This window comes from Chiloscyllium plagiosum, chromosome 1 (genome assembly GCF_004010195.1).
Source record: "Chiloscyllium plagiosum isolate BGI_BamShark_2017 chromosome 1, ASM401019v2, whole genome shotgun sequence".
Lineage (NCBI taxonomy): Eukaryota > Metazoa > Chordata > Chondrichthyes > Orectolobiformes > Hemiscylliidae > Chiloscyllium > Chiloscyllium plagiosum.
In genome coordinates, this window is record NC_057710.1 from 76,241,314 (window position 1) to 76,268,328 (window position 27,015).

General features: G+C 41.1%; 1 protein-coding gene across 2 annotated transcripts in view; it reads left to right on the forward strand.

Moving 5' to 3' along the window:
- The window catches only part of cwc27 (CWC27 spliceosome associated cyclophilin), a 273,662-nt gene that overhangs the window by 143,919 nt on the left and 102,728 nt on the right, over positions 1–27,015 (forward strand). For both annotated transcript variants that reach the window (XM_043689551.1, XM_043689542.1), the window contains exon 11: positions 24,641–24,738. In XM_043689551.1, the coding sequence (XP_043545486.1) occupies positions 24,641–24,738 (98 nt within the window). The remainder of the gene's footprint in view (positions 1–24,640; positions 24,739–27,015) is intronic.

A 27,015-nucleotide genomic window follows, 5' to 3' on the forward strand; every position in this document is an offset into this window, starting at 1 on the left:
GGGAGATATATCCTTGGTGGTGGGGTCCGTTTGGTGGTGGCGGAAATGGCGGCGGATGATGCGCTGTACATGGAGGTTAGTGGGGTGGTAGGTGAGGACCAGTGGGGTTCTGTCCTGGTGGCGGTTGGAGGGGCGGGGTTCAAGGGCGGAGGATCGGGAAGTGGAAGAGATGCGGTGGAGGGCATCGTCGATCACGTCGGGGGGGAAATTGCGGTCGTTGTATTGTAATTTGTGATTTTTTTTCTTTTTATTATATTGGTATTTGTTATTGATTTTTTTCAATAATTTTATGTTTGTAAAGTTAAAAAAAATTGCTAATAAATATATTTACAAAAAAAAATCACACAACACTAGATTATAATCCAACAGGTTTATTTGGATGCACTAGCTTTCAGACCTCTGCTCCTTCATCAGGTAGTTGTGGAGTATGAGATTGTCTGACACAGAATTTATAGCAAAAGTTTGCAGTGCGATAACGTTTCATACGTACACACCCACACACGCACCCTCTCACAGACATATAGTCCTTTACACACACATTCTCGCAGACACTCGTACCCCCCCCCCCCCCCCCACACACACACACACAAGTTTGTGAGGTAAATTTGTACTTGCAGAATGACATTTTATTTTGCTTCAAAATTGCATGAATCCGTGTAAGAGTCTGTAAATCCCTTTTTTAGAAATAGAATCAGTCTGAACATTGGGACACAGGGCACCTCACACCTTCGATGCATTATCTGGGCTGACATAGCACCTGTTGTTAAAGTTCACTTGAGAATGTAACTTTAAAAAAACATTCTGGGATTTACATATGAAAGAACTGAAACCAATATGGTTATTCTAAAAGATGAGAGACTTAACAAACAATCCAGGTCTTTTTCAATATATAATTTCCGTTGCATCACACTGTAAACTTCTGCTATAAATTCTGTGTCTTACTATCTCAAACTCCACAACAACCTGATGAAGGAGCAATGCTCCGAAAGCCAGGGCTTCCAAATAAACCCCTGTTAGACTATAACCTGGTGTTGTGTGATTTTTAACTTTGTCCACCCAGTCCAACACCAGCATCTCCAAATCATGATAATCAGACAGGCTTCCTTTCACTTCCGGGCAAAAGTGAGGACTGCAGATGCTGGAAACCAGAGTTTAGATCAGAGTGGTGCTGGAAAAGCACAGCAGGTCAGGCAGCATCCGAGGAGCAGGAAAATCGACATTTCGGGCAAAAGCCCTTGATGAAGGGCTGTGCTTTTCCAGCACCACTCTGATCTAAACTTCCTTTCACTTCCTTCAAGACCTTTGGTAATATGCCAAATTGTTTGTTTCCATGCTGTACATCTCTACGACTCTGTGACTTTAACTAAACCAGTCTTTCCAGTACAACTTTGTCAATTGTTAGCCCACCTTGTTTCTCAACTACTACTTCTGTGACAATACCTTAAGTGTTTCCTTCCTTTATGGAAGGGAGCAGTACTCCCTCATAGCTCAGGGGACCCAGGTTCAATTCTACCTTCAGGTGACTGTCTGCATGGAGTTTGAACATTCCCTTTGGGTCTGCATAGGTTTCCTCTGGAGGCCCTGGTTTCCTCCCACAGCCCAAAGATGTGTGGGCTAAGAGGATTGGCCATGCTAAGTTGCCCAGTCCTGCTGGATTACCCATGGAAAAGGCAGGGTTATGGAGATATGGTAGGGGATTATAGAGTCATAAAAATATACAGCACGAAACAGACCGTTCCATCCAGCTCGCCTGTGCCAACTAGATATCCTATATAAATCTGGTTCCATTTGCCAGCATTTGGCCCATATCCCTCTCAACCCCTCCTATTCAGGATCTGAGTGGGATGCTGTTTGAGGGGTGGTGGTGGTGGTCAATGTGGCCTCGATAGGCTGACTGGCTTACCTCCACACTAAGGATTCTGTGGTTCTATGATTCATGATGTCTTAATACTGTACGTAAAAATATCTTCTGTCCAAGTACAGCATATGTCTGCATTTCACTCCACTTGATCTAACTCTCCTCCTTACTACCATTTATTTGCCAATAGAACACTTTGTTATCACACTTTGTTAGACCAGACAGGGTTTTAGATTCAGTACAATTACAAGATATCATGAGATGTGAATTCTGGCATAATGGTACCCACCTCAACTTGAGTAAGTCTGTGTAATGGAGTTCATGTAGTCAGTATGTGTAATGTACAGTAGCATCAACAAACACTGATGTCAGACTCTAGACCTGTGGTATTGTCACCTTGTAAAATGTCAGTGTTGTAAAGAAACAATATCTAATGCATAGAACTGTTGGCTGTAAATGGGCATAAACACTCGTCATGATGGCTATTTGGTGGCAGTGACCAGCTGCTAAAAGTGGAAAAGTGACAGACCATGAATATTGTCAATTTTTTTTTCGGTCATAAAACCACAAGACATTGAAACAGAGGCAGGTCATTCAGCCCATCAAATGTGCTCTGCTATTTAGTTAGATTGTTATTGATCTGCTAACCCTCAACTCCACTTACCTACCATTTCCCAGATTAGAAGTTCCACAAATTCACTACCCTCAGAAGAAATTTCTCTGACTCTGTTTTGGAACAGCAACTCTTTATTCTGAGATTATACCCATCCGTAAATGAAACTATTAAAAACATTTTATCAAAACTTAAGCGATCTATTTATTCACTGATTAGAACAATAGACCCTCGAGCTGCTTCTTGTTTTGGAGTCTGAAGAGTTAAGAATACTAAAATCTACTAATATATACACCATCTTATGCTGATGATCTCAATATTCCTGACAATGTTCTTCAGACTTTAGAGGATCAACTTTAAGTTTCAGTCAATTTCATCAGACAAAGTTTTGAGCTCATGTCACGCTACCACAATAGTCATACAGCACAGAAACAGACTATAGAAAATGAAAATGTTGGCGAGGAAGATACAGAGATATTTGCATCTAGACTGGAAGAGATTGAGGTTCACAAGGAAGAGGTATTAGAAATACTGCAGAGTGTGAAAATAGACAAGTCCCCTGGGCTGGATGGGATCTATCCTAGGATCCTCTGGAAAGCAAGGGAAGAGATTGCCGAGCCTTTGGCATTGATCTTCAAATCATCATTGTCTACAGGAATAGTGCCTGAGGATTGAAGGAAAGCAAATGTGGTTCCTTTGTTCAAAAATGGTAGTAGAGACAACCCTGGTAATTACAGACCAGTGAGTCTCACTTCAGTTGTTGGTAAAGTGTTGGAAAAGGTTATAAGAGTTAGAATTTATAACCATCTAGAAAAGAATAATCTGATCAAGGACAGTCAGCATTGTTTTGTGAAGCGTAGGTCATTCCTAACGAATCTCATTGAGTTTTTTGACAAAGTGACCAAATAGGTAGATGAGAGTAAACCGGTTGATATAGTGTATATAGATTTCAGCAAGGCATTCGATAAGGTTCCCCACAGTAGGCTATTATACAAAATGCGGAGAAATGGGATTGTGGGAGACATAGCAATTTGGATTAGTAATTGACTTTCTGAAAGAAAACAGAGGGTTGTAGTTGATGGAACATGTTCATCTTGGTGTCCAGTTACTAGCGGCATACTGCAAGGGTCAGTGTTGGGTCCACTGCTGTTTGTCATTTTTATAAATGACCTGGATGAGGGCTTAGAAGGGTGGGTTAGTAAATTTGCAGGCGACACTAAGGTCGGTGGAGTTGTGGATAGTGACGAAGGATGCAGTAGGTTGCAGAGAGATATAGGATGCAGAGCTGGGCTGAGAGGTGGCAAATGGAGTTTAATGTGGACAAGTGTGAGGTGATACACTTTGGCCGGAGTAATCAGAATGCAAAGTACTGGACTAATGGTAAGATTCTTGGGAGTGCAGATGAGCAGAGAGATCTCGGTGTCCATGTACACAGATCCCTGAAAGTTGCCACCCAGATTGACAGGGTTGTTAAGAAGGCACACAGTGTTTTGCCCTTTATTAATAGAGGGATTGAGTTCTGGGGCCAGGAGGTTATGCTGCAGCTGTACAAAGCTCTGGTACGGCCACACTTGGAGTATTGTGTACAGTTCTGGTCACCACATTATAAGAAGGATGTGGAAGCTTTGGAAAGGGTGCAGAGGAGATTTACTAGGATGTTGCCTGGTATGGAAGGAATGTCTTATGTGGAAAGGCTGAGGGCCTTGAGGCTGTTCTCGTTAGAGAGAAGAAGGTTGAGAGATGACTTAATAGAGACATACAAGATAATCAGAGGGTTAGATAGGGTGGACAGGGAGAGCCTTTTTCCAAGTATGGGGATGGCAGACAAGAGGGGACACAACTGAGGGGAGATAGGTATAAGACAGATGTCAGAGGTAGTTTCTTTACTCAGAGAGTAGTAAGGGTATGGAATGCTTTGCCTGCATCAGTAGGAGATTCGCCAAGTTTAAGTGCATTTAAGTCGTCATTGGACAGGCAAATGGACGTACATGGAATAGTGTAGGTGGGATGGGCTTCAGATTAGTATGACAGGGCAGCGCAACATTGAGGGCCAAAGGGCCTGTACTGGGCTGTTATGTTCTATGTTTGTTCCAACTTACCCATGCCAACCTAACATCCTAAATTTATCAAGTCTGTTTTGCCATATCCCTCTCAACCCTTCCCATACAGGTGCCTTTTAAATGTTGTAATTGTATTAGCCTGCATCACTTCCTCAGGCAGTTCATTCCGTACTATATATGTACCACCCTTTGTATGAAAATGTTGCCCCTCAGGTCCTTTTTAAATCTTTCCCCTCTCAATTTAAACCTATGCCCTCTAGTTTTGGACTTCTCTATCTTGGTGAAAAGACCTTGATAATTTATTCTATCCATGCCCCTCATGATTTTATAAACCCTTAGAAGGACACCCTCAGCCTCTGATGCTCCAGGGAAAGTAGCCCCAGCCTATTCAGCCTCTCCCTATAGCTCAAACCCTCTAACCCTGGCAACATCCTTGTAAATCTTTTCTGAATCCTTTCAAGTTCAACAACATCTTTTCTATAGCAAGGAGACCAGAATTGAATGCAGTATTCCAAAAGTGGCCTAACCAATGTCCCGTACATCTACAACATAACCTCCCAACTCCTATACTTAATGCACTGACTAATAAAGGCAAGCACATCAAATGTCGCCTTCACTGCCCTGTCTACTTGCGATTTCACTTTTAAGGAATTATGAATCCGCACTCCAAAGTCTTTGTTCGGCAACACTCCCCAAGACTTTGCCATTAAGTGTCTTAAGTCCTTCCCCTGGTTTGCCGTACCAAAATACAGCACCACATGTGCTACCAATGCTGATTAGGGATAGTCAACATGGCTTTGTGCATGGGAAATCATGTCTCACAAACTTGATTGAGTTTTTTGAAGAAGTAACAAAGATGATTGTCGAGGGCAGAGCGGTTGATGTGATCTATATGGGTTTCAGTAAGGCGCTCGACAAGGTTCCCCATGGGAGACTGGTTCGCAAGGTTAGATCTCACGGAATACAGGGAGAACTGACCATTTGGATACAGAACTGACTCGAAGGTAGAAGACAGCGGGTGGTGGTGGAGGGTTGTTTTTCAGACTGGAGGCCTGTGACCAGTGGAGTGCCACAAGGATCGGTGCAGGGTCCTCTACTTTTTGTCATTTACATAAATGATTTGGATGCGAGTATAAGAGGTACAGTTAGTAAGTTTGCAGATGACACCAAAATTGGAGGTGTAGTGGACAGCGAAGAGAGTTACCTCAGAATACAACAGGATCTTGGTCAGATGGGCCAGTGGGCTGAGAAGTGGCAGATGGAGTTTAATTCAGATAAGTGCGGGGTGCTGCATTTTGGGAAAGCAAATCTTAGCAGGACTTATACACTTAATGATAAGGTCCTAGGGAGTGTTGGTGAACAAAGAGACCTTGGAGTGCAGGTTCATAGCTCCTTGAAAGTGGAGTCGCAGGTAGATAGGATAGTGAAGAAGGCGTTTGGTATGCTTTCTTTTATTGGTCAGAGTATTGATTACAGGAGTTGGGAGATCATGTTGCGGCTGTACAGGACATTGGTTAGGCCCCTTATGGAATATTGCATGCAAATCTGGTCTCCTTCCTATCAGAAAGATGTGAAATTTTAAAGGGTTCAGAAAAGATTTACAAGAATGTTTGTTGCCAGGGTTGGAGGATTTGAGCTATAGTGAGAGGCTGTACAGGCTGGGGCTGTTTTTCCAGGAGCATCGGAGGTTGAGGGGTGACCTGATAGAGGTTTACAAAATCATGAAGGGCATGGATAGAATAAATAGACAAAGTCTTTTCCCTGGGGTGGGGGAGTCCAGAACGAGAGAGCATAGGTTTAGGGTAAGAGAGAAAGATATAAAAGAGACCTAAGGAGCAACGTTTTCGCGCAGAGGCTGGTATGTGTATGGAATGAGCTGCCAGAGGAAGTGGTGGAGGCTGGTACAATGCAACATTTAAGAGGCATTTGGATAGGTATATGAATAGGAAGGGTTTGGAGGGATATGGGCCGGGTGCTGGCAGGTGGGACTAGATTGGGATATCTGGTTGGCGTGGACGGGTTGGACCGAAGGGTCTGTTTCCATGCTGTACATCTCTATTACTCTATGACACCAGACCATGCCAGCTTGGTCCAAGGTTGCCACCCAGATGTGTTGTCTCAACTCTTAGCATTGCAGGAAAAGGTACATTACCTGCTTTGCTGTTGTAGTCTAAGAGCCATCAGTTTCTCCCCAATACCTCTGTCTCTATGCAACTATATTTGCCTCCCAACAAGTCTCATGATCTACCACTCTTACTATTGTCAGTAGCATTTTCTCATATTTGCTGTCACCCACCCAACCCCTGGCACTACAGCCCTGCTTGCCTTTGTGCTACCTGTTCTCTCTCTGAAGTAACATCTACTTCACTCACATTCTTCTCCCCTCACACACACATCCATGAAAATTGTATACAATAGGGCAGAAAAAGTCAAAATAGGTGCTGGCCTGCCTGATATTCAGCTTCTTACTGCATCTAAGAAGAGGATCCTGACTCTGCCTGCTCTGAGCAGCTAACTGTGTCCAAGTCTCTGAACTCTAACAGAGGCTGCCCTTGACTTAATACTGACAGAAGGCTAACCCCCTTGACTAAGAACTGCTTACAACCATTAAAAGCTTCTTGGCTTTATAATTGTGCTAAATGACACTGCATTACTATGAGCTTGATATCCTTGGTTGAGAAGAAAAGGCACGGCAGGAATGCTTTGAGCAACCATGTAGGCTGTAAGTGAACACTATGACAGCCAAAGATCATGCCAGAGATGCAGCTGGTCCAATCCATGAGCTGAGCTCCAGCATTAAAATACCCCAAGGTGAAGCATTTAACTGCAAAAGTGTACTGCAAGTGGATTGCAGATGTGGTTCTCTGAGGCTGGCATATGGTGGATGCTAAAGTCCATGGTCATGAGGTAAGAATGGCTGGTGCCCATGATCCTGCCTGGTACCAGTGGGGAAGTTCTTTGGGACAGGCAACATATTGAAGTCACCAGGTACTCATTCTGCTTTCCGTGTCAAGAATTCTAGGCGTCTAGTTTGCTCATGATTAGCAATAGACTGGAAAGCTGCATATTATTGAGGTGAAATGAGCACTTATTAAAGTCGTTGACAGGCCCTTAATATGGAGTTCTCCAGTCCCTAGCGAGGATCTTGCCTCAATGACCTGAACTTGCTTCAGCATTGTTCTTGATGTTGATATAGGTCTCACCAGAGTTGTGCAATTCTGCCAAATTTTTGCCCATAGCTGAAGGCATTCTGGCCCCAAAAAGATTCTGTTCTTTGTGTCTGACATTATAGTCGAAGGCACAAGTTGCACACTACAAATAGGGGGGAACCTGCAATGAGTGAGAAAATTAACATCACCAGAGAAAAAGTAGTGGAGAAATAAAGAAATTAAAATCTGCCAAATTCCCAGGACCTGGTTATTTTGCATCCAGGTGTTCTAAAAGCGAAAGCAAAGGGATGTAATGGCATAGTGGTAATGTCACTAGACTAGTAATCCAGAGTTCTGGAGAAACAAACATAACATGCTGGAGAACATGCAGGTTTGGCAACATCTATGGAGAGATTTGAATGCAATTTGACTTCTTCAAAACAATACTAATGTTCAGGGGAGATGTACTCAAATCCCACCAAGGCAGATGGTGAAATTTGAATTCAGTAAATATCTGAAATTAAAAGCCAGTCTGACAGTAATAATGTAATCACTGTCAACTGTCCTTTATCCCATGAATATTTTTTTTAAAAAGCAGGGATTGTGGGCGCTCTGTCCATGATTTTAGATCCTGCAACTATCCCAACAAATTGAAAGTTGGCAAATGTAACACCACTTTTCATGAAAGAAGTGAGAAAGGAAAGAGGAGAGTATAGGTCAGTTAGCCTGGCATCAGTCATCAACAAAGTGCTGGAATCTTATTCTAGAAGACTTATTGTGATTTTTTTTAAAATACATTACGATCAGGCAAAGTCAGCGATTTTATGAAAGGGATATCAGGTTTAACAAATTTCATGTAGTTTTATAGGGATGTAGCTACTCGATTAGATTAAGGGAACTAGTAGATGTGATCTATCTGGATTTCCATAAGGCATTTAGTAAGGTGCCATGTATAGGATTAATAGTCAAGGTAAGGAAGCATGAAGTTTGGTGTAATATATTAATATGTTTAGAGGATTTGTTAATGTATAGCAAACATACAGTTGGCGTGGAGACAGATATTCTCGGGCAACTAGGTCATGATTAAGAGTACCACTGAACTATTCCTGATTAACGTCTTTTGCCCGCAACGTTGATTTTCCTGCTCCTCGGATGCTGCCTGACCTGCTGTGCTTTTCCAGCACCACTCTAATCTAGACTCTGGTTTCCAGCATCTGCAGTCCTTGTTTTTACCCAATAGAGTACCGCATTGATCAATGCTAGAGTCTCAGCTATTTGCATTTAGTGTTAATCAATTAGACAAAGAATCAGAGGAATGCTAAACCAGAGATTTTGTGATTCATTTCAGGTAGGACGTGTTCACTATACTCAAACTCTGCTTTGGTTTATATGGTGCATATTAATTTAATTAAAGATATATTTAGAAGATACCTTTATTCATTAGGCATTGCACTCAGCTGGTACAGATTCAATATGAAATTATCACTACATATCTTCTGAACTAAAACAAATGGACAGTTAAAGAAGCTATAATTTCAAAACTACAAGCAGTAAGAATGTGCTTTATAAATGAGAGAAACTCGTCTGTGATCATGTGCAGAACAGTTTATATTATCTTCTTGAATTATAGTCAGAAGACCATATTGTCAGGTGTACAAATCTCTACATGCTGTCCTGAAATCATTTAAACATGTAGAGATTAATACAAGCATAGCTAAGTGTATAATACATGTTTGACATCCAAATTTGACAGTGTCTGGTTTTCATGGAATGTTCAATGACCTCATTGACAACAGAACTATTGTTATTTGACTATAAACAGAACTGGCTTTTTTTTTATTTAATGTTTTTCCATAAAGAGCATGAAGCGTGGGTTAAGAAAAAGCATGAAGGATACTGTTCATTTTGCAATTATTTCCATCTGTTATAAATCCTTATCAGATGTCATGGAGTAGTGACTATTAACACATGGCTTTCCTACCTCCATGCAGATAAAGAGTATTGCATAGCAATATCTTCTGTAGCAGCCACAGGCTACTTAGTTCCATGTTTGTAACTTCTATAGTCACCTTACATGGTAGTTAAACTCATGATTCGCCTTGACCACCAATTTTTGAAGATGGAATAAACAATATAAATAATGATCCAAATATACACTGTATAGCAACTGAAAAGAGTTTGCTGGCAAAGACCAAGGTTGGACACCTTTGTGTGGATTGCTGTAAGTTGCAAAGTAATTCCATGGAATTTATTGGTACACAAAAAATACTGAGAAAGAAGTTGTGACTGAGGGTACAACAAAGTTGTAACTCTGACAGCAGCTACGAAATCAAACATAAACACTACTGTGAGTGCAGGGAAAGTTAACAAGGTACCTAATAGTTGAAGGGAATTCTTGTTAAAAGGAAAATTGACTCCTCATTCCTTAAATGGGGCATGTAAACCGATAGTTGGAGATACAAGAGCCACCCAAACTCTTATGTCAATGTAAGGCATGACATTTCCAACGCATAGTAACGTGAATGTCTGAGTTTTCATAAACAATATTAACAATGTGCATGCACCTATACCTTTGTATCATGTGCACTACATCCCATGATACAATTTCTGTTCCAGACATTTTAACTGTTGTTCATAATTTATTTCTAGACTGAGTTGATCTATTCCCAGGCAACGATTCAGCAGTAATGAAGCTAGTAGCTTTCCCAGTAGTTTTGAAAGGGTCAAATGAGCTCAAAGAGTCAGGGCAGTTAAAGAAAAGGATTTCAGGAATTTTTCCAGCATATATTATTGTCCAACAAATGGCTAGATTTTTCCAGCATATATTATTGTCCAACAAATGGCTAAACGAATTCCATTGTCAGAGGACAAATTGGCACCATAGATATATATGTGCTTATCGGAACTAACCTTGAGGTTTTGAATAATCAAATGGAATTCTTTAAGTCTTCTTTGATCCAGGCTCAGCCAATTGATCCAAAATTAAATAGCCCAGTCAGCTCAAGGCTGAAGTTGAAGCCAAGGGAGTTATAGAAAGCTACTATATGAAAAGTGGGATTATATTAAGGAAGTGGAGACCTCCTCACAGAGTTGCATCAGAGTGAGTGGTAGTTCATCAGATAACAGTATTGTTCGAATATTTTCCATAAATTTTAAGGATAGCAAAACTCATACGGCAGGACATGTGGGTATCCAAAAGGACCAAAGTTTTATAAAATGGGCACTATTAATTCATAAACTACTTTTGAACAACAATTTAGTCGGATGTTAATAGGTCATGTGGAATACTTACTGGAAACAAAAGCAGGACATCTGTATATATTTACTTTTATGGATGTGACTACTTGGTTTCCGAAGGCCATTCCCTCAAGAACTGTTGTTGATAACTTGTGGTCAGGAATCAAATCCTGTTCACTTGCTATGCATTGCCAAGGGACATCTAGTCATGTCGAGTTTTATGTGTAAAAGTTTGAGAAGTTATGAGCAGTCTGGGATAACGCAGAATCTTCAGCATCCCACTCTCAGGCTCAAGGAGCTTAAAGGAGGTTCCATCAAACCCTCAAAATGATCAAGACATATTGTCATGAATATCCTCATGATTTGAATAAATGATTAGAATTTCCTTTATTTGCCTCATGCAGTTCAAAGTGAGTCCACTGATATTGGAAATTTTGAATTAGTTTATGAATACGAGATAAGAGCTAATCTGAAACTAATAAAAGAAAAGGTTTTAGGATTGAAGAGAAAGTCAACTGTATTAAGACTATGTATCTGTCTCAGTTCACAGGAGCTGAAAGGTAGTGCAAGAACACCTTCAGGTGGAAGCTAAAGGTGATAATGAGAATGAGACCGAAGGAGGCCTAGACAATTCCCAAATTGAACCAACTATTATCTGGTTCACTAACACTGAACTGTTAAGGAGGTTAGACACCATGCTTTCATATCGAGACTTAAAAATCACACAACACCAGATTATTGTCAAACAGGTTTATTTGGAAGCACTAGTTTTCAGAGCGCTGCTCCTTCAGGTAGCTGCGCTCCAAAAGCTGGTACTTCCAATAAACCTGTTGGACTATAACCAGGTGTTATGTGATTTTTAACTTTGTCCACCCCAGTCCAACGCTGGTACCTCCAAATAATTCATATTTAGAAACAGTAGAATGAAAAGAATTAACATGGAGATTCATCAAATTTAAAGGAGCCTGTATAGAAATATCCCAGTGTACAACCATAGCCATATATGATATGGATGTAGGAAAATCCTGCCCTATAAAAACAACATTTTTACTGCTTAGGTCCAGAGAAACGGGCCCAGGTGAAAAGGAAAGCCCAACTCATGTTGGAAATCTTGCATTTGAGCCAAATTGAAGGAGCCAGAGTTCTCCATTAATTTAGTGCCTAAACTGGATTATTCTGTTTAGGCTACAGAAAGGTTAGTTTGATTTAAGAAAAAGCAGATTCCTACCCAGTTCCTCACCTGTAGCACTATCTTATAAGGCAAATGATTGGAAATTACAGGCTGATTAGCCTGACCTTGGCCGTTGGTAAGATCTTGGAGTCCATTGTGAAGGAGAAGGCTTCTGAACTGAGAATTTCATGGTAAAATAGGGCAAAGTCAGCATGATTTCATCAAGCAGAAGTCATGTCTGACAAATCTGTAGAATTCTTTGAGGTGGTAATGTGCAGGTTAGACCAAGGAGAGCCAATGAGTATTACCTACTTGGACTTCCAGGACGCCTTTGACAAGATGCCGCACAGGAGGCTGCTGAGTAAGGTAAGGGCTTATGGTGATAGAGGTAAGGTACTAACATGAACAGAAGATAGGTCTTTCGGAAATAGAAGACTATTTTCTAAATGGGGAGAAAGTTCAGAAAACTGAAGTTCAAAGAGACTTGAGAGTTGTGGTCCAGGATTCTCTTAAGGTTAACTTGCAGGTTGAGTCAGTAGTTAGGAAGGCAAATATAATGTTGACATCTATTTTAGAGGACTAGAATATCAAAGCGGGGATGTACTCCTCAGGCTTTATAAGACTCTGATCAGACCACATTTAGAGTATTGAGAACAATTTTGGGCTCCATACGTCTGGAAGGATGTACTGGCTCTTGAGTGGGTCCAGAGTAGGTTCACAAGAATGATCCCAGGATTGAAAGGCTTAACATCTGAGGAACATTTGAAGACTTTGGGTCTATACTTGATGGAACTCAGAAGGATGAGGGGGACATTTAATTGAAACTTAGAGTTCAGAACGGCCTGGGCAGAGTGAACGTTGGGAAGATGTTTCCATTAGCAGGAGAGACTAGAACCCGAGGGCACACCTTAAGGGTAAAAGGAAGACCCTTTAGAACAGAGATGAGAAGCTTCTTCAGCTGGAGAGTGGTGCATCTATGGAATTTATTGCCACAAAAGGCAGTGGAAGCCAGGTCATTGAGTATTTTAAGACAGAGATAGATGGGTTCTTGATTGTCAAAGAGATCAAAGGTTACGGGGAGAATGGGGTTGAGAAACTTTCAGCCAGGACTGCGGACTCAATGTTCCAAATAGCCCAATTTCTGCTCCTATCTCTTATGGTCATATTATTTTCTAAGTGTTGACCAGTTACTAATGTGCGTTTGAGATACAAAAATAGACTGGAAAGACTGGAACGTTTATCACTGGAGCATCGGGGGTTGAGCGGTGACCTTACTGAGGTTTATAAAATCATGAGGGGCATAGATAAGGTGAATAACAAGGGTCTTTTCCCTAGGGTGGGACAGTTGAAAACTAGGGAGCCATATTTTTAAGATGAGGGGAGATAGATTTAAAAAGGACATGGGGGCAACTTTTTTTTACACTGTGGCTAATGTGTGGAATGAACTGCTAGAGAAAGTGATAGATGCAGGTATAGTTATGATGTTTAAGAGACATTTGGATAAGTGCATGAATAGGAAAGATTTAGAGGGATATGGGCCAAGTGTAAGTAGGTGGGACTACTTTAGTTTGGGAACATGGTCGGTGTGTACTGGTTGGACTGAAGGGTTCGTTTTCATGCTGCATGACTTTATTGAACTAGGTGGTTATACATAGTCACTATTAGGCTAGCTTTTTAATCCATATCTTTAATGAACTCAAATTTCACTATCTTCAATAGTGGGATTCAAATCCCATGTTGGCAACTTTTCTATGGCAATGAGAAGTGTAAATGGAGTCCTGATGGCAGGTTGGCTTCCATAATGATCTGGGCTGTGCACTCAACCTTCTGTAGTTTCTTACGAGTCTAGACAGAGCTGTTACAGTATCAGGTCATTATGCATCCTGATAGAATGCTTTCTGTTGTGCAGCTATAAAAGTTAGTGAGGATCCTTATGGACATGCCGAATCTCACAAGCCACCTGGGGATGAAGATGCATTGTTGTGCCTCCTTGACCATCGCATCTACGTGGGAGCGCCAGGGCAGAATGTCTGTTATCGTCACTACCAGGAACTTAACACTGTTGACCCTCTCCACCTCAGCTCCGTTGATGTAGATAGGGGCATGTCCTCTACCTTTCTACCTGAAGTACTTTTGTTGTGCTGACATTGAGAGAGGTTGTTATCCTTGCACGAAGCCAAGCACTCTATCTCCTTCCTGCATTCTGACTCATCGTTGTTTGATATCCATCCTACACAGTGGTGTCATCAGCCATCTTGTATTTGGCGTTCGTATAGAGTTTGGCAATACAGTCATGGGTGTACAGGGAGTACAATGGGAATTAAGAATGCATCCTTGCAGGGTGACAATATTGATTATTATTGTTGAGAAAGTGCTGTTGTGGTCTTCACTGATTGTGGTCCATGGGTCAGAAAGCTGAGGATCCAGTTGCAGAGGGCAGAGCTGAGACCAAGGTCTGGGTTTTTTGAGATTAGTGTGGTGGGGATTATAGTGTTGAAAGCAGAACTGTAGTCGATAAGTAGGAGCCTGACATTGGTGTCCTGGTTATCCTTGTTATCTCAGTCTCAACTCCACTTGCTTGCCTGTTCTCCATAACCCTTCGACACCATACCAATTAAAAATGCCTATCTAGAGTCATAGAGATGTACAGCATGGAAACAGACCCTTCGGTCCAACCTGTCCATGTCGATCAGATATCCCAACCCAATCTAGTCCCACCTGCCAGCAGTCGGCCCATACCCCTCGAAACCCTTCCTATTCATATACCCATCCAAATGCCTCTTAAATGTTGCATTTGTACCAGCCTCCACCACTTCCTCTGGCAGCACATTCCATAAATGTACCACCCTCTGCGAGAAAAAATTGCCCCTTAGGTCTCTTTTTTATATTTCCCCTCTCACCCTAAACCAATGCCCCCCCCGGAAAAGACTTTATCTATTTATCCTATCCATGCCCCTCATAATTTTGTAAACCTCTATAAGGTCACCCCTCAGCTTCCGAGGAAAACAGCCCCAACCTCGCCGAAAGCTTAAATCCTCCAACCCTGACGACTTCCCTGCAAATCTCCTCCAAACCCTCTCAAGCTTCACAACATCCTTCCGATACAAAGGAGACCAGAACTGCACACAACACTCCAAAAGCTGCCTAAGCAATGTCCTGTACAGCTGCAACATGACCACCCAACTCCTACACTCAGGGTTGGAGGATTTAAGCTTTCGGCGAGGTTGGGGCTGTTTTCCTCGGAAGCTGAGGGGTGACCTTATAGAGGTTTACAAAATTATGAGGGGCATGGATAGGATAAATAGATAAAGTCTTTTCCCTGGGGGGGGGCATTGGTTTAGGGTGAGAGGGGAAAGATATAAAAGAGACCTAAGGGGCAATTTTTTCTCGCAGAGGGTGGTACAATAAAGGAAAGCATAGCAAACGCCTTCTTCACCTATCCTATCTACCTGCGACTCCATTTTCAAGAATATAAGAACCTGCACTCCAAGGTCTCTTTGTTCAGCAACATTCCCTAGGACCTTACAATTAAGTATATAAGTCCTGCTAATATTTGCTTTCCCTGCATTTATCTAAATTAAGTGCCATCTGTCACTTCTCATCCCACTAGCCCACCTGATCAAGATCCTGTTGTAATCTGAAATAACCTTTTTCACTGTCCACTACACCTCCAATTTTAGTGTCACCTGCAAACTTACTGACTATACCTCTCATTTATAGAAATGACGAAAAGTAGCGGACCCAGCACCGATCCTTGTGGCACTCTACTGATCACAGGCATCCAGTCTGAAAAACAACCCTACACCACCACCCTCTGTTTCCCACCTTTGAGCCAGTTCTGTATCCAAATGGCCAGTTCTCCCTGTATTCTGTGAGACCTAACCTTGCTGACCAGTCTCCCATGGGGAACCTTGTTGAATGTCTTACTGAAATCCATATCGATTACATCTACTGCTCTGCCCTCGACAATATTCTTTGTTACTTCTTCAAAAAACTCAATCAAGTTTGTGAGACATGATTTCCCACACACAAAGCCATGTTGACTATCCCTAATCAGTCCTTGCCTTTCCAAATACATGTACATTCTGTCGCTCAGGATTCCCTCCAACAACTTGCTGACCACCAATGCATCTGTATGCATCTTAAAATCACCAATGATTATTACTGTACCTTTCTCACAAGCCCCGAGTATTATTAGACTGGTACTGTGTCCCACTGTGGGACTGCTGTTTAGGAACCTATAGAATACTCTCACCAGGACCATCTTTCCTTTGCTATTTCTAAGCTCAACGCAGACTGATTCTACGTCTTGACCTCTAGTGCTGATACCATTTCTCACTACACTGATCTCATCCTTTACTAACAAAGCTACACCACCTCCTTTTCCTTCTGCCTATCCTTCAGAAACACTGATTACCCTCGGATACTCAGTTCTCAAATCTGGCCTGCAAGCACATTATCAGTGATCACTACCAAATCATACCCATTTGCCTTGATTTGCAGTGTTAACTCATTATAATTATTCTGAATGCTTCATGCATTTGGAAACATTGGATGACAAGAGATATTGAAAGATTGGTCAAAAAGAAAAAGGAAGCATATGCAAGGTTTAGGAAACTAAAATCAAACAAGGCTGTTAGGTGTATAAAGGAAGCAGAAAAGAACTTAAACAAGGAATTACAAGGGCTAGAAGGGCCATGAAATGCCCTTCGCAAATAGGATAAAGGAGAATCCCAATGCATTTTATGTGTACTTTAGAATAAAGAGGTTAGTTGGTGGAAGGATAGATTCCCTTGAGGAGAAAGGAGGGAATTTATGCTTGGAGCCAGAGGAAGTGGGTGAGGTCCTTAATAAGTAACATTAGCATTCACAAGGAGGAGGATGTGGATAATGGTAATATTAGAAAGCGGTCTATTGATATTCTTGGGCATATCAATATTAAGAAGGTGGTGGTGCTGGGTGTCTTGAAAAGCATTAAGGTAGATAAGTCCCCACAGCCGGATGGGAATCTATCCCAAGATACTGAAGGAGGAAAGGGAGGATATTGCTGGAGCCTTGATAGAGAATCTTTGTATCTCCTTTACCCACAGGTGAGGTCCCAGAAGATTGGAGAATAGCTTGTATTGTTAATTTGTTTATAAATACTACAGGAATAATCGAGGAAATTATAAAATGTTAAGCCGTACCATATTATTGGAGAAGACTTCGAGGGGCCGGAATTTTTTGCATTTGGGAAAAAAATTGCCCTGTTTGAGATTGTTTGCTTGGTTTTTTACAAGGGAGGTCTCATCTCACAAATTTGATTGAGTTTTTCAAGGAAGTAATGTAGATGATTGAGGATAGGGCAATGGATGTTGTCTACATGGATTTCACTAAAGCATTTGACAAGATCCCTCATGGTAGTTTGGGTTTTTCTCGAGATCTGTGACCAGTATTGTTCTGCAAGGATCAAGTTGATGATTTGGATGAAAATGTAGATGGCCTGATTAGTATGTTTGCAGATGATACAAAAAATGGTGGCTTTATGGATAATGAGGGAGGTTATCAAAGATTTCAGTAGGATATAGACCAGTTGGAAAGTTAGGCAGAGAAATAGCAGATGGAGTTTAATCTTGTCAGTTGTGAGGTGATGCAGTTTTGGAGATCAAATGCAAGAGGAAAGTATACAGTAAATGGCAGGACGTTGAGGAGCATTTATATACAGAGGGATCAGGGGATGGAAGTCCATAGCTCCCTGAAAGTGGCATACATGTGGATTAGGTGGTAACAAAGGCATGCTTGCCTTCATCAGTCAGAGCATTAAGTATAAAAGTTGGCAAATTATGTGGAAACTGTAGAAAACCTTAGACCATGTTTGGATTGTTGTGTGTCACCACAGTATATGAAGCATGTAAAAACTTTGGAGATGGTGAGAAGAGGTTTTCCAGGATGTTGCCCAGATTAGAGTGTATTAGCTTTCAGGAGATGTTGGACAAACTTGGGATTGTTTTAGCTGGAGCATTGAAGGCTGAGGGTGAGCAAATAGAAATATATAAAATTATGAGAGGCACAAATAGGGTGGAGAGAGTTTTATTTTTCCCCCAGGATCAGAAGACTAGGGAGTATAGGTTTAAGGTGAGAGGGGAAAAGTTAAATGGAGCTGTGTGAGGTTTTTTTTACACAGTAGTACATGACTAGAAAGCCCTGGCAGGGGAGACAGTAGAGGCAGAGGTGATAGCCATGTTTAAGAAGCACATAGACACATGAACGGCAGGGAATAGAGGGATAAGGATATTTGCAGGTAGCTGGGATTAGTTTAGATTGACATCATGAACAGACACAGTGGCCAGGAGGACCTTTTCCTGAACTGTACTGTCCTATGTTCCATTATCAAATGTCCCTACTTTTGTATGATTCCTTTGTGTGATGTGACGTGTGATGTGTCACACATTCTTCCTTTTTTATTTTCTGTTAACAATCAGACTCAATGCTAATCTGCACTCCTGCCTTCTCCGTTAACTTTGATTCTCTAATTTTCATACAACTGAACAACCCCACTCCACCAGTATTTAGTTTAAAGCACTGTCTACAGTCCGAGTTATGCGATTCACCAGCAGTGTGGTCTCAGCACGTTTCATGTGGAGTCTATCCCATTGATGCCAATGAACCATGAATTTGAACCCATTTCTCCCACACTAATCATAACCCTAATGGTCAGAAAATATTCTTTTTAGAAAAGCTGCTTCAGCGAGAAATCGTTTTTCGTTTTTTCCTCAAGTGTGTGTATGTTTGTGTGTTTTTGTTTTCGGTTATTTAAGGGAGTAAACTGTTATATTTCCATATTTTTGACTATGTTAATCTGTTAATGCATCTTCATTGTACAAGTTTTAATTTATAATTATTAGATTATCAAAATAAATCAAGATTTTTTTAGATGTAGGTCAAACATTACATTGGACAAACAGGCAGAAAACTAGCCACCAGGATACATGAACATTAACTAGCCACAAAAAGACTTGGAGAAAGTGAGGACTACAGATGCTGAAAATTAGAGTCAAGATTAGAGTGGAACTGGAAAAGCACAGAAGGTCAGGCAGCATCCGAGGAGCAGCAGAATCAATGTTTTGGGCAGGAAACCTTCATCAGGAATGATTCCTGATGAAGGGCTCCTGCCCGAAAAGTCGATTTTCCTGCTCCTCGGATGCTGCCTGACCTGCTGTGCATTTCCAGCACCACTGTAATTTTGACAAAAAGACGTGACCCACTCTCACTAGTATCTGTACATACAGATGAAGAAGGACACCACTTCGACTGGGACAACGCATCCATCCTAAGACAAGCCAAACAGAGACTTGTACGAGAATTCCTAGAAGCATGGCATTATAACTGGACTCTATCAACAAACACATTGACTTTGATCCCATTTACCACCTCCTGAGAAAAAGAACCAGAAATGATATCACTACCAGAAATTATATCACCACCAGAAATGACGTCACCAACCCAAGGAAGCCTAAACACACAAATAGAAAGTGGGCCATGCCACCAGCACTTCATCTGGAGGCTCACTGATGATGTTGCCTCATATGGTGATGAAACGTCTGAAAATGAATCTTCCAGCTTAGTAAGCAAACCTACATCCATAACCTCACCCTGAGCTACAAATCTTCTCAAAACTTGATAAAAATGTTTTATCAATTATGTTTCTTCAATAAACAGTTATGATAAACTATGATAGATATCTGTTTGACAAGTTGGTATTTTCATTTTATGTTGTGACTGGTGGAGTAGTGGGACTAAAACAGTGTGCTCGTCAGGCTTCGGACTTAACTACTTCGACTGTGATTGTTTTGTTAAGGTTTTTTTTGTTTCTGTTGGATTTGTCTCGATGTTGTTCACAGGTAAATAATAGAAAAAAATCAATTGCTTAGGTGTGTCTTTACTACCCTTTTCCAAAGCAACCATTAAGTTGGAAGATTGCGTTTTTTGCTTTGGTTTGTAACTGAATCGTGTTGTGGACCAGGCCAGACCCCCTCAAACATTGCAAGAAAGTAGCCCAGATCCTAACTTTGCTAGTTGTTTTAAGCAGGTGTAATGCAGACATTCCAGGAGGAATGCAGCTGGTCAAGCCACTTAGTTTCAATCAAAACAGGATTGGTTTACATGTTTACCAAATGAAAGACAAACAAGAAACAACAGAGTACAGAATAACTTAACCTGTCTGAAAACCCAACAGATTATCCCCACTTAATGATGTTGTTTGAAATACTTACAACAATCCCTATAAACACTCCTTGGCCCAAATGGAAAAATTAAACACAGGGTCTTACAGGAGAGATGTCAGAGAGAGACAGAGGTTCAGCATGAAACTGCTTCTTTAGGTCCAACAGCTTCACAACTGCCTGACTACTTTCAGTGAATAACCAGATCAAAATCAAACCAGAGAAAATCTGAGCTGAGAGAACTGGCCACTACCTTTTCACTGTACACATTTGCTTTTATTAAAACTTGAAAGCCTTTTCCCTGAGGCAGTATCTGCTAGCAATAATCAAATTGGCCCTAAAACCCTTCAAACTTAGACTTTTTGGAACCTGTTTCTTTTACAACCTCTCTGGAAAAACAAAGCCAAGGACAACATAACCTTGTTAAAGAAGCAGCATCATCACAATAGTTTGAAAGAATGTTGTTGCTCTGGACCGAGAGGTAATACTTGATTCAATCCAGTAAGTCCCATCCAGTAAGAAATTGGTGGCAGAGAAATAGGATTTTATGGGAGATGGACTTAAAGCTTGGTCTTCCCAAAAGTCTTCATTGAAATTTAAAGGCTACACAAATCAGGCCGAAATGTGAGAGTTTAAAAGATAATTCACTGCCATAGTACGAGGACATCATGAGGCATTGCTGGGGACACACTAAACCAATAGGATTTAGATAGCAACTTGCATGTTCTAGGAGCTGAGATTCAGGAAAATTGTGAAGGCAGTTATTTAAAACAAACAGGTTTGGGCACTTTTCAGTCCAGAGAAAGTTCTCTCTGTTGATACCAAGTATTAAGGGACTGTCTTAGGAAGACAGGTTTGAGTAGGTTGGGCCTGTGCTCTCTGGAATATAGAGCTTATTAATGTGTGAACAGGAGCAAATTACTGCAGATGTTAGAATCTGTACTGAATCAAAAAATGCAGGAAATCACAGCATCTTCAGCTTTGATGAAGAATCTTCTAGACTCAGAACGTTAGCTTGCTCTCTGTCCATAGACACTGCCTGACCCTTATTGATGCATTCATGTTTCTTGGGCGACTTGACAGGGTAGATGCAGTCATTTTTTTCCCCCTATTCTTAACCAGAGTGTATAATCTCAAAATAAGGCATCATACATTTAATACAAAAATGATTGGGAATTTCTATTCCAAGTGTTGTGAATCTGTGGAATTCTTTACCCTGGATAGCTATCAAGGCTGGGTTGTTCAGGGCTATGATATATATATTTTTAGTCAGTAAGGTAATCAAGAGTTATGGGGAAAAGGCAGGAAAGTAAATCTGAGGATTGTCACAACAACTGTGATCTCACTGAATGGCAGAGGAGACTCAATGGGCTATGTAGCCTACTTCTCCTTTGTCTTATGGTATTAAATGAGTAACACTGATTTGATGTGGAAACATTCAGGACATTCCATTACAGGTGCAAAAACCTCCATTACAGCCATAAATGTATGGGTCACATTTAGTAAAGCTGCAGGAAACCTCTTAGGAACTGTAGCAAAGCATGTGAGAACTGTCATCGATGCAAATAAAAAAAAATTCAAAAGGTAAAACACACAATTACACTAGGAAGAAGAAGGGCTTATGCCCAAAACGTCGATTCTCTTGTTCCTTTGCTGCTGCCTGACCTGCTGAGCCTTTCCAGCAACACATTTTTAAGCAATTATACTAGGAACCCATGGTATTAGTGTTGCCATAGGGATTTCATTTCTGAGGTGGCTCCAATAGAACCCAAAATTGGAGAAACAATAATTGAAATGTAGAATAGCTTCTAAAGTAGATATTAAATCGGAAGCTGAACAAATAAATGCATTTTGGTACACAACTGGAAGTCTAGCAAATGATGTTATTACTCACCAAGTGGTAGAAGAAGCAACAAACACATCCAAAGCAATATTGAAAGCTTTTGACAATGATTTCAATCTCAAATAATATAATTCCTGAACAGACATGATTTAACCAAAGAATACTGCATCCAGAGAGATCCACTGATGACTTCATTCATTAATGATCTCTATAGATGAGTGAAAAGATGAAATGGTCTTGCCAGATATTTTGCAGTTCAAAGAAGACCTGACTCGGAGAAAGCCATTCAGTGATATGTGAAGCAGAGGCCCAGTAATTAATACAGATAAACCATAAGGGGTGAAGATCAAATATGATCTTCATAAAAGGCACATATGATATGCCAATGCAGCAGGTAGGACAAAAACCAGATACTAAAATCCCTTGAACTGCTTCAAACATACCTGGAGAGGTGCATTGAATAGGATTATATTCGCTGTAGTTCAAAAGAATGAGGGGGATCTCATAGAAACAATAGAATTCTCAATACAGTTTAGTATCTACATCAATAGAATTGCTGTGGTTCAAGAAGGCAACTCACTACCATTTTTTCAAAGGTAACTGGGGACAGGCAATAAAAGCTGCTCAGCCAGCAATGACCACATCCCACAAGTGAATAAACAAAAGATGCAGTCCCAGACCAGAGGCCACAGTCCAACAATATCAAGTAAATCAAGTATGACAATTTGGCAAAGCACAGTGTGATTAAAGGCAGTCAGCATGGCTTTGTAGGGGACAGGTCATGCCTCACAAATCTTATTGAGTTCTTTGAGGAGGTGACAAGACAGGTCGACGAAGGTCAAGCAGTGGATGTGGTGTATGTGGACTTCAGCAAGGCATTTGATAAGGTTCCCCATGGTAGGCTCATTCATAAAGTCAGGATGTATGGGATACAGGGAAATTTGGCTATCTGGAATCAGAATTGGCTGGCTGACAGAAGGCTGAAAGTGGTTGTAGATGGAAAGCATTCTGCCTGGAGGTCAGTGTTGAGTGGTGTCCCGCAGGGCTCTGTTCTTGGGCCTCTGCTGTTTGTAGTTTTTATAAATGACTTGGATGAGGAGGTTGAGGGCTGGGTGAGTAAATTTTCAGATGACACAAAGGTTGGAGGTGTCAGTAATAGTATTGCGAGCTATTGCAGGCTGCAGCGTGACATACGCAGGATGCAGAGCTGGGCTGAGAAATGGCAGATGGAGTTCAACCTAGATAAATGTGAAGTGATGCATTGGAAGGTCGAACTTGAATGCTGAATATAGGATTAAAGACAGGATTCTTGACAGTGTGGAGGAACAGAGGTATCTGGGTGTGCAGGTACATAGATCCCTCAAAGTTGCCACCCAATTGGATGGAGTTGTTAAGAAAGCATATGGTGTTTTGGCTTTCATTAACAGGGGGATCGAGTTTAAGAGCCACGAGGTTTAGCTACAGCTCTACAAGTCCCTGGTGAGACCACACTTGGAATATTGTGTCCAGTTCTGGTCACCCTACTATAGGAAAGATACAGAGGCTTTGGAGAGGGTGCAAAGAAGGTTTACCAGGATGCTGCCTGGACTGGAGGGCTTGCCTTATGAAGAAAGGTTGAATAAGCTTGGACTTTTCTCTCAGGAGAGAAGGGGGAAGAGAGGAGATCTGACTGAGGTATACAAGATAATGAGTGGAATAGATAGAGTTAATAGTCTGAGACTTTTCCCAGGGCAGGATTGACTAGTACGAGGAGTCATAGTTTGAAGATATTAGGAGGGAGGTATAAAGGAGACGTCAGAGGTAGGTTCTTTACGCAGAGAGTTGTGAATACATGGAATGTTTTGCCAGCTGTGATGGTGGAAGCAGAGTCATTAAGAACATTTCAGCAAATGCTGGACATACACATGGATAGCAGTGAGTTGAGGGGTGCATAGGTTAAATTTTTATATTTTACATTAGGATTAAATTTCGGCACAACATCGTGGGCCTAAGGGCCTGTTCTGTGCTGTACTTTTCTATGTTCTATATTCTAATATCCTTTCTACCTTAAAATATATTCAAAGATTATTCTTCCATATATTCCAGTTTCTACTTTCACACCATGTGATATCTCAATCTTTGTCTTATTCTGTGTTAAAATTTAAAGAGGTGATTTGATTTGGCTACATTTTGTTTCTGGGTTAAGTCTCTGAAAACTGTTGAATATGATTGGTGCCTTGAACAGCTTCATGACATCACTGTCTTCATTCTTGAATCCTAATTAAACAGGGCTGCAATCAATTTTACAGAAAAGAGGTAATGTTTTTGCCACAGAGATCGCGAGATCTCTCAGTGAGGCAAAGTCAGTGATGTATGCTCTTGCTGAAAAACCCAGGCTAATGTTTCAAAAATTCATTGTACTAACTGTTACTAATAACTGCATTTATAACCAAATTCCTAAGCATCTGCTTGCAGCATGTTTCATTGCAGAGAAAATGATATGTGGATGTAAATATTATTTTTATGCAGTGAAGAGCTACGCAAAGAAGCACGTCAGATAAAACGTGAGCTATTGGCAGCAAAACAGAAGAAGTTGGAAATTCTGAAAAAGGAAGACGAGCCACAAGGTAAAAAAAATACTTCTGCCTATTCCTGAGACTTCAAATTTGTATGACTACATTCTGAAAATCAGCAAAAGGCATTTCAGTGTGATTCAGCTCTCTCAAGGACTGTGCTTTCTTGCTGCCATATGCCAAATGACACCCTATTGCATTTGCCACATTTCCACTTAGGAATATAAATCAAACATATAATCATCTAATCAAGCATCTGGGCACATATGCAACGGTGCTACTTAGTTTAGTATATGCTATTCAGACCCAGCAATGCAATCTTCTGTAGTACTTTCAAATTCATTCATGGAATGAGGGCATCACTGCCTAGGCCAGCATTTGGTGCCATGTCTAATTGTCCTGGATGAAGAGGTGGCAGCGGCGAGCTGCTTTCATGATCTGCTGTTATTCTTGGAATATAGGAACACAATGCATTTAGGAGGGGAGTTCCAGGATTTTGACTCAGCAACGTGAAGGAACGGTGATATAGTTCCAAGTTGGGCGTGTGTATCTTGGCAGTGAACTTGCTGGTGGTGGTGTTCCCATACATCTGCTGGTCTTGTTCTTCTAGATAGTGGAGGTTGCAAATTTCCAGGGTGCCTTGGTAAGTTATTGTAGTGTGTCTTGTACCTTAATGCATATTCTGTCCTCAAAGGAGTGCAGTGGGCAAATGGTTGCACATTTAGAGGCCAACCTCCTAACCTTTGTCAACAGCTTCAGCAAGGCATGCAAGAGCCTTATAAAGTCTTATAATAAATACTCAAAATTCGCACCAACCTGCTGATCAACACTGCACCCCACCCCATTTGGCTGCATATTTTTTAGGTATTTATTTTATTCAGGTCTTTCTCCATTCTTACTTGCAACACATCTATCAGTGATCTGGGTATTTGTCCAACGATGAATGTTTCATTCATGGGCGATTCTGTTTAATTTCTGTCTTGCATCATGGTTGGTCTAACCTTCACCATAGTTGACTGCATTAAGTACTGCTGACTATTTGTCCTAGGTGACTAATTCTTGGGACTCTGTTCCCCATTTATGCTTTTATCGCAACACTCACCTTTGTAACACCACTGTTACATACATTAGATCCTTAAAAGAACATAATACTACATTTTTAATGAGTAACCAATTTCCTAATATGCTCTGACACTTATTACATGTCTTAATTTTATTCCTGATGAAGGGCTTTTGCCCAAAACGTCGATTTTGCTGCTCGTCGGATGCTGCCTGAATTTCTGTGCTCTTCCAGCACCACTGATCCAGAATCTGATTTCCAGCATCTGCAGTCATTGTTTTTACCTCTTAATTTTATGATCAAGCCTTCCAAACAGCATTATATCTAAAGCTTTTTGAAAATCCATGTATATAAGCATGGTGCCAGTTGAGTAGCAAAATGCAGTTCATGCATTTCAGGGATGGTCTATGTCAGACATTATCAGGAAGTTAATGGGGGCTTTCCATGCAGATACCATAAACATAGAGTAGGTAAATTGTGATGCCAGCTAGCATCTAATGCTGATTTTGTGCCAAGCCTCCCATTTTAGCTATTGTGATTTTTCTTTTGTCACACTGGACAGCCTCCTTTCTTAATTAAAACAGATGCTCAACTGGCATTTTAACAATGCAGAGGATTAACCCCACAATGTTATTTAAAGGGAGGGAAGATCTCCAGACACTGGGAGAGCAAGAGAGAGCAACTCTCAAACTTTGAACTTCTGATCGTGAGAAACAATACTCTCCACAGAAAGAGTGGAACTCTAGGCATCAGGAGGACATGGTAGAGGGATGACAAACAAGGAGGACACCAGAAACAAGGTTCAGACAAAGCATTGGAGGGATACAGGATTGCCAGAAGGGAGCTGAAGAAAGGGATTAGGAGAGCTAAGAGAGGGCATGAAAAATCTTTGGCAGATAGGATCAAGGATAACCCCAAGGCATTTTATGCGTATGTGAGAAACATGAGAATGACGAGAACGAGGGTAGGTCCGATCAAGGACAGTAGTGGGAGACTGTGTATTGAGTCGGAAGAGATAAGTGAGGTCTTGAATGAGTACTTTTCATCAGTATTTACAAACGAGAGGGACCGTATTGTTGAAGAGGAGAGTGTGAAACGGACTGGTAAGCTAGAGGAGATACATGTTAGGAAGGAAGATGTGTTGGACATTTTGAACAACTTGAGGATAGACAAGTCCCCCGGGCCTGACGGGATATATCCTAGGATTATGTGGGAAGCAAGAGAGGAAATTGCAGAACCGTTGGCAATGATCTTTTCGTCTTCACTGGCAA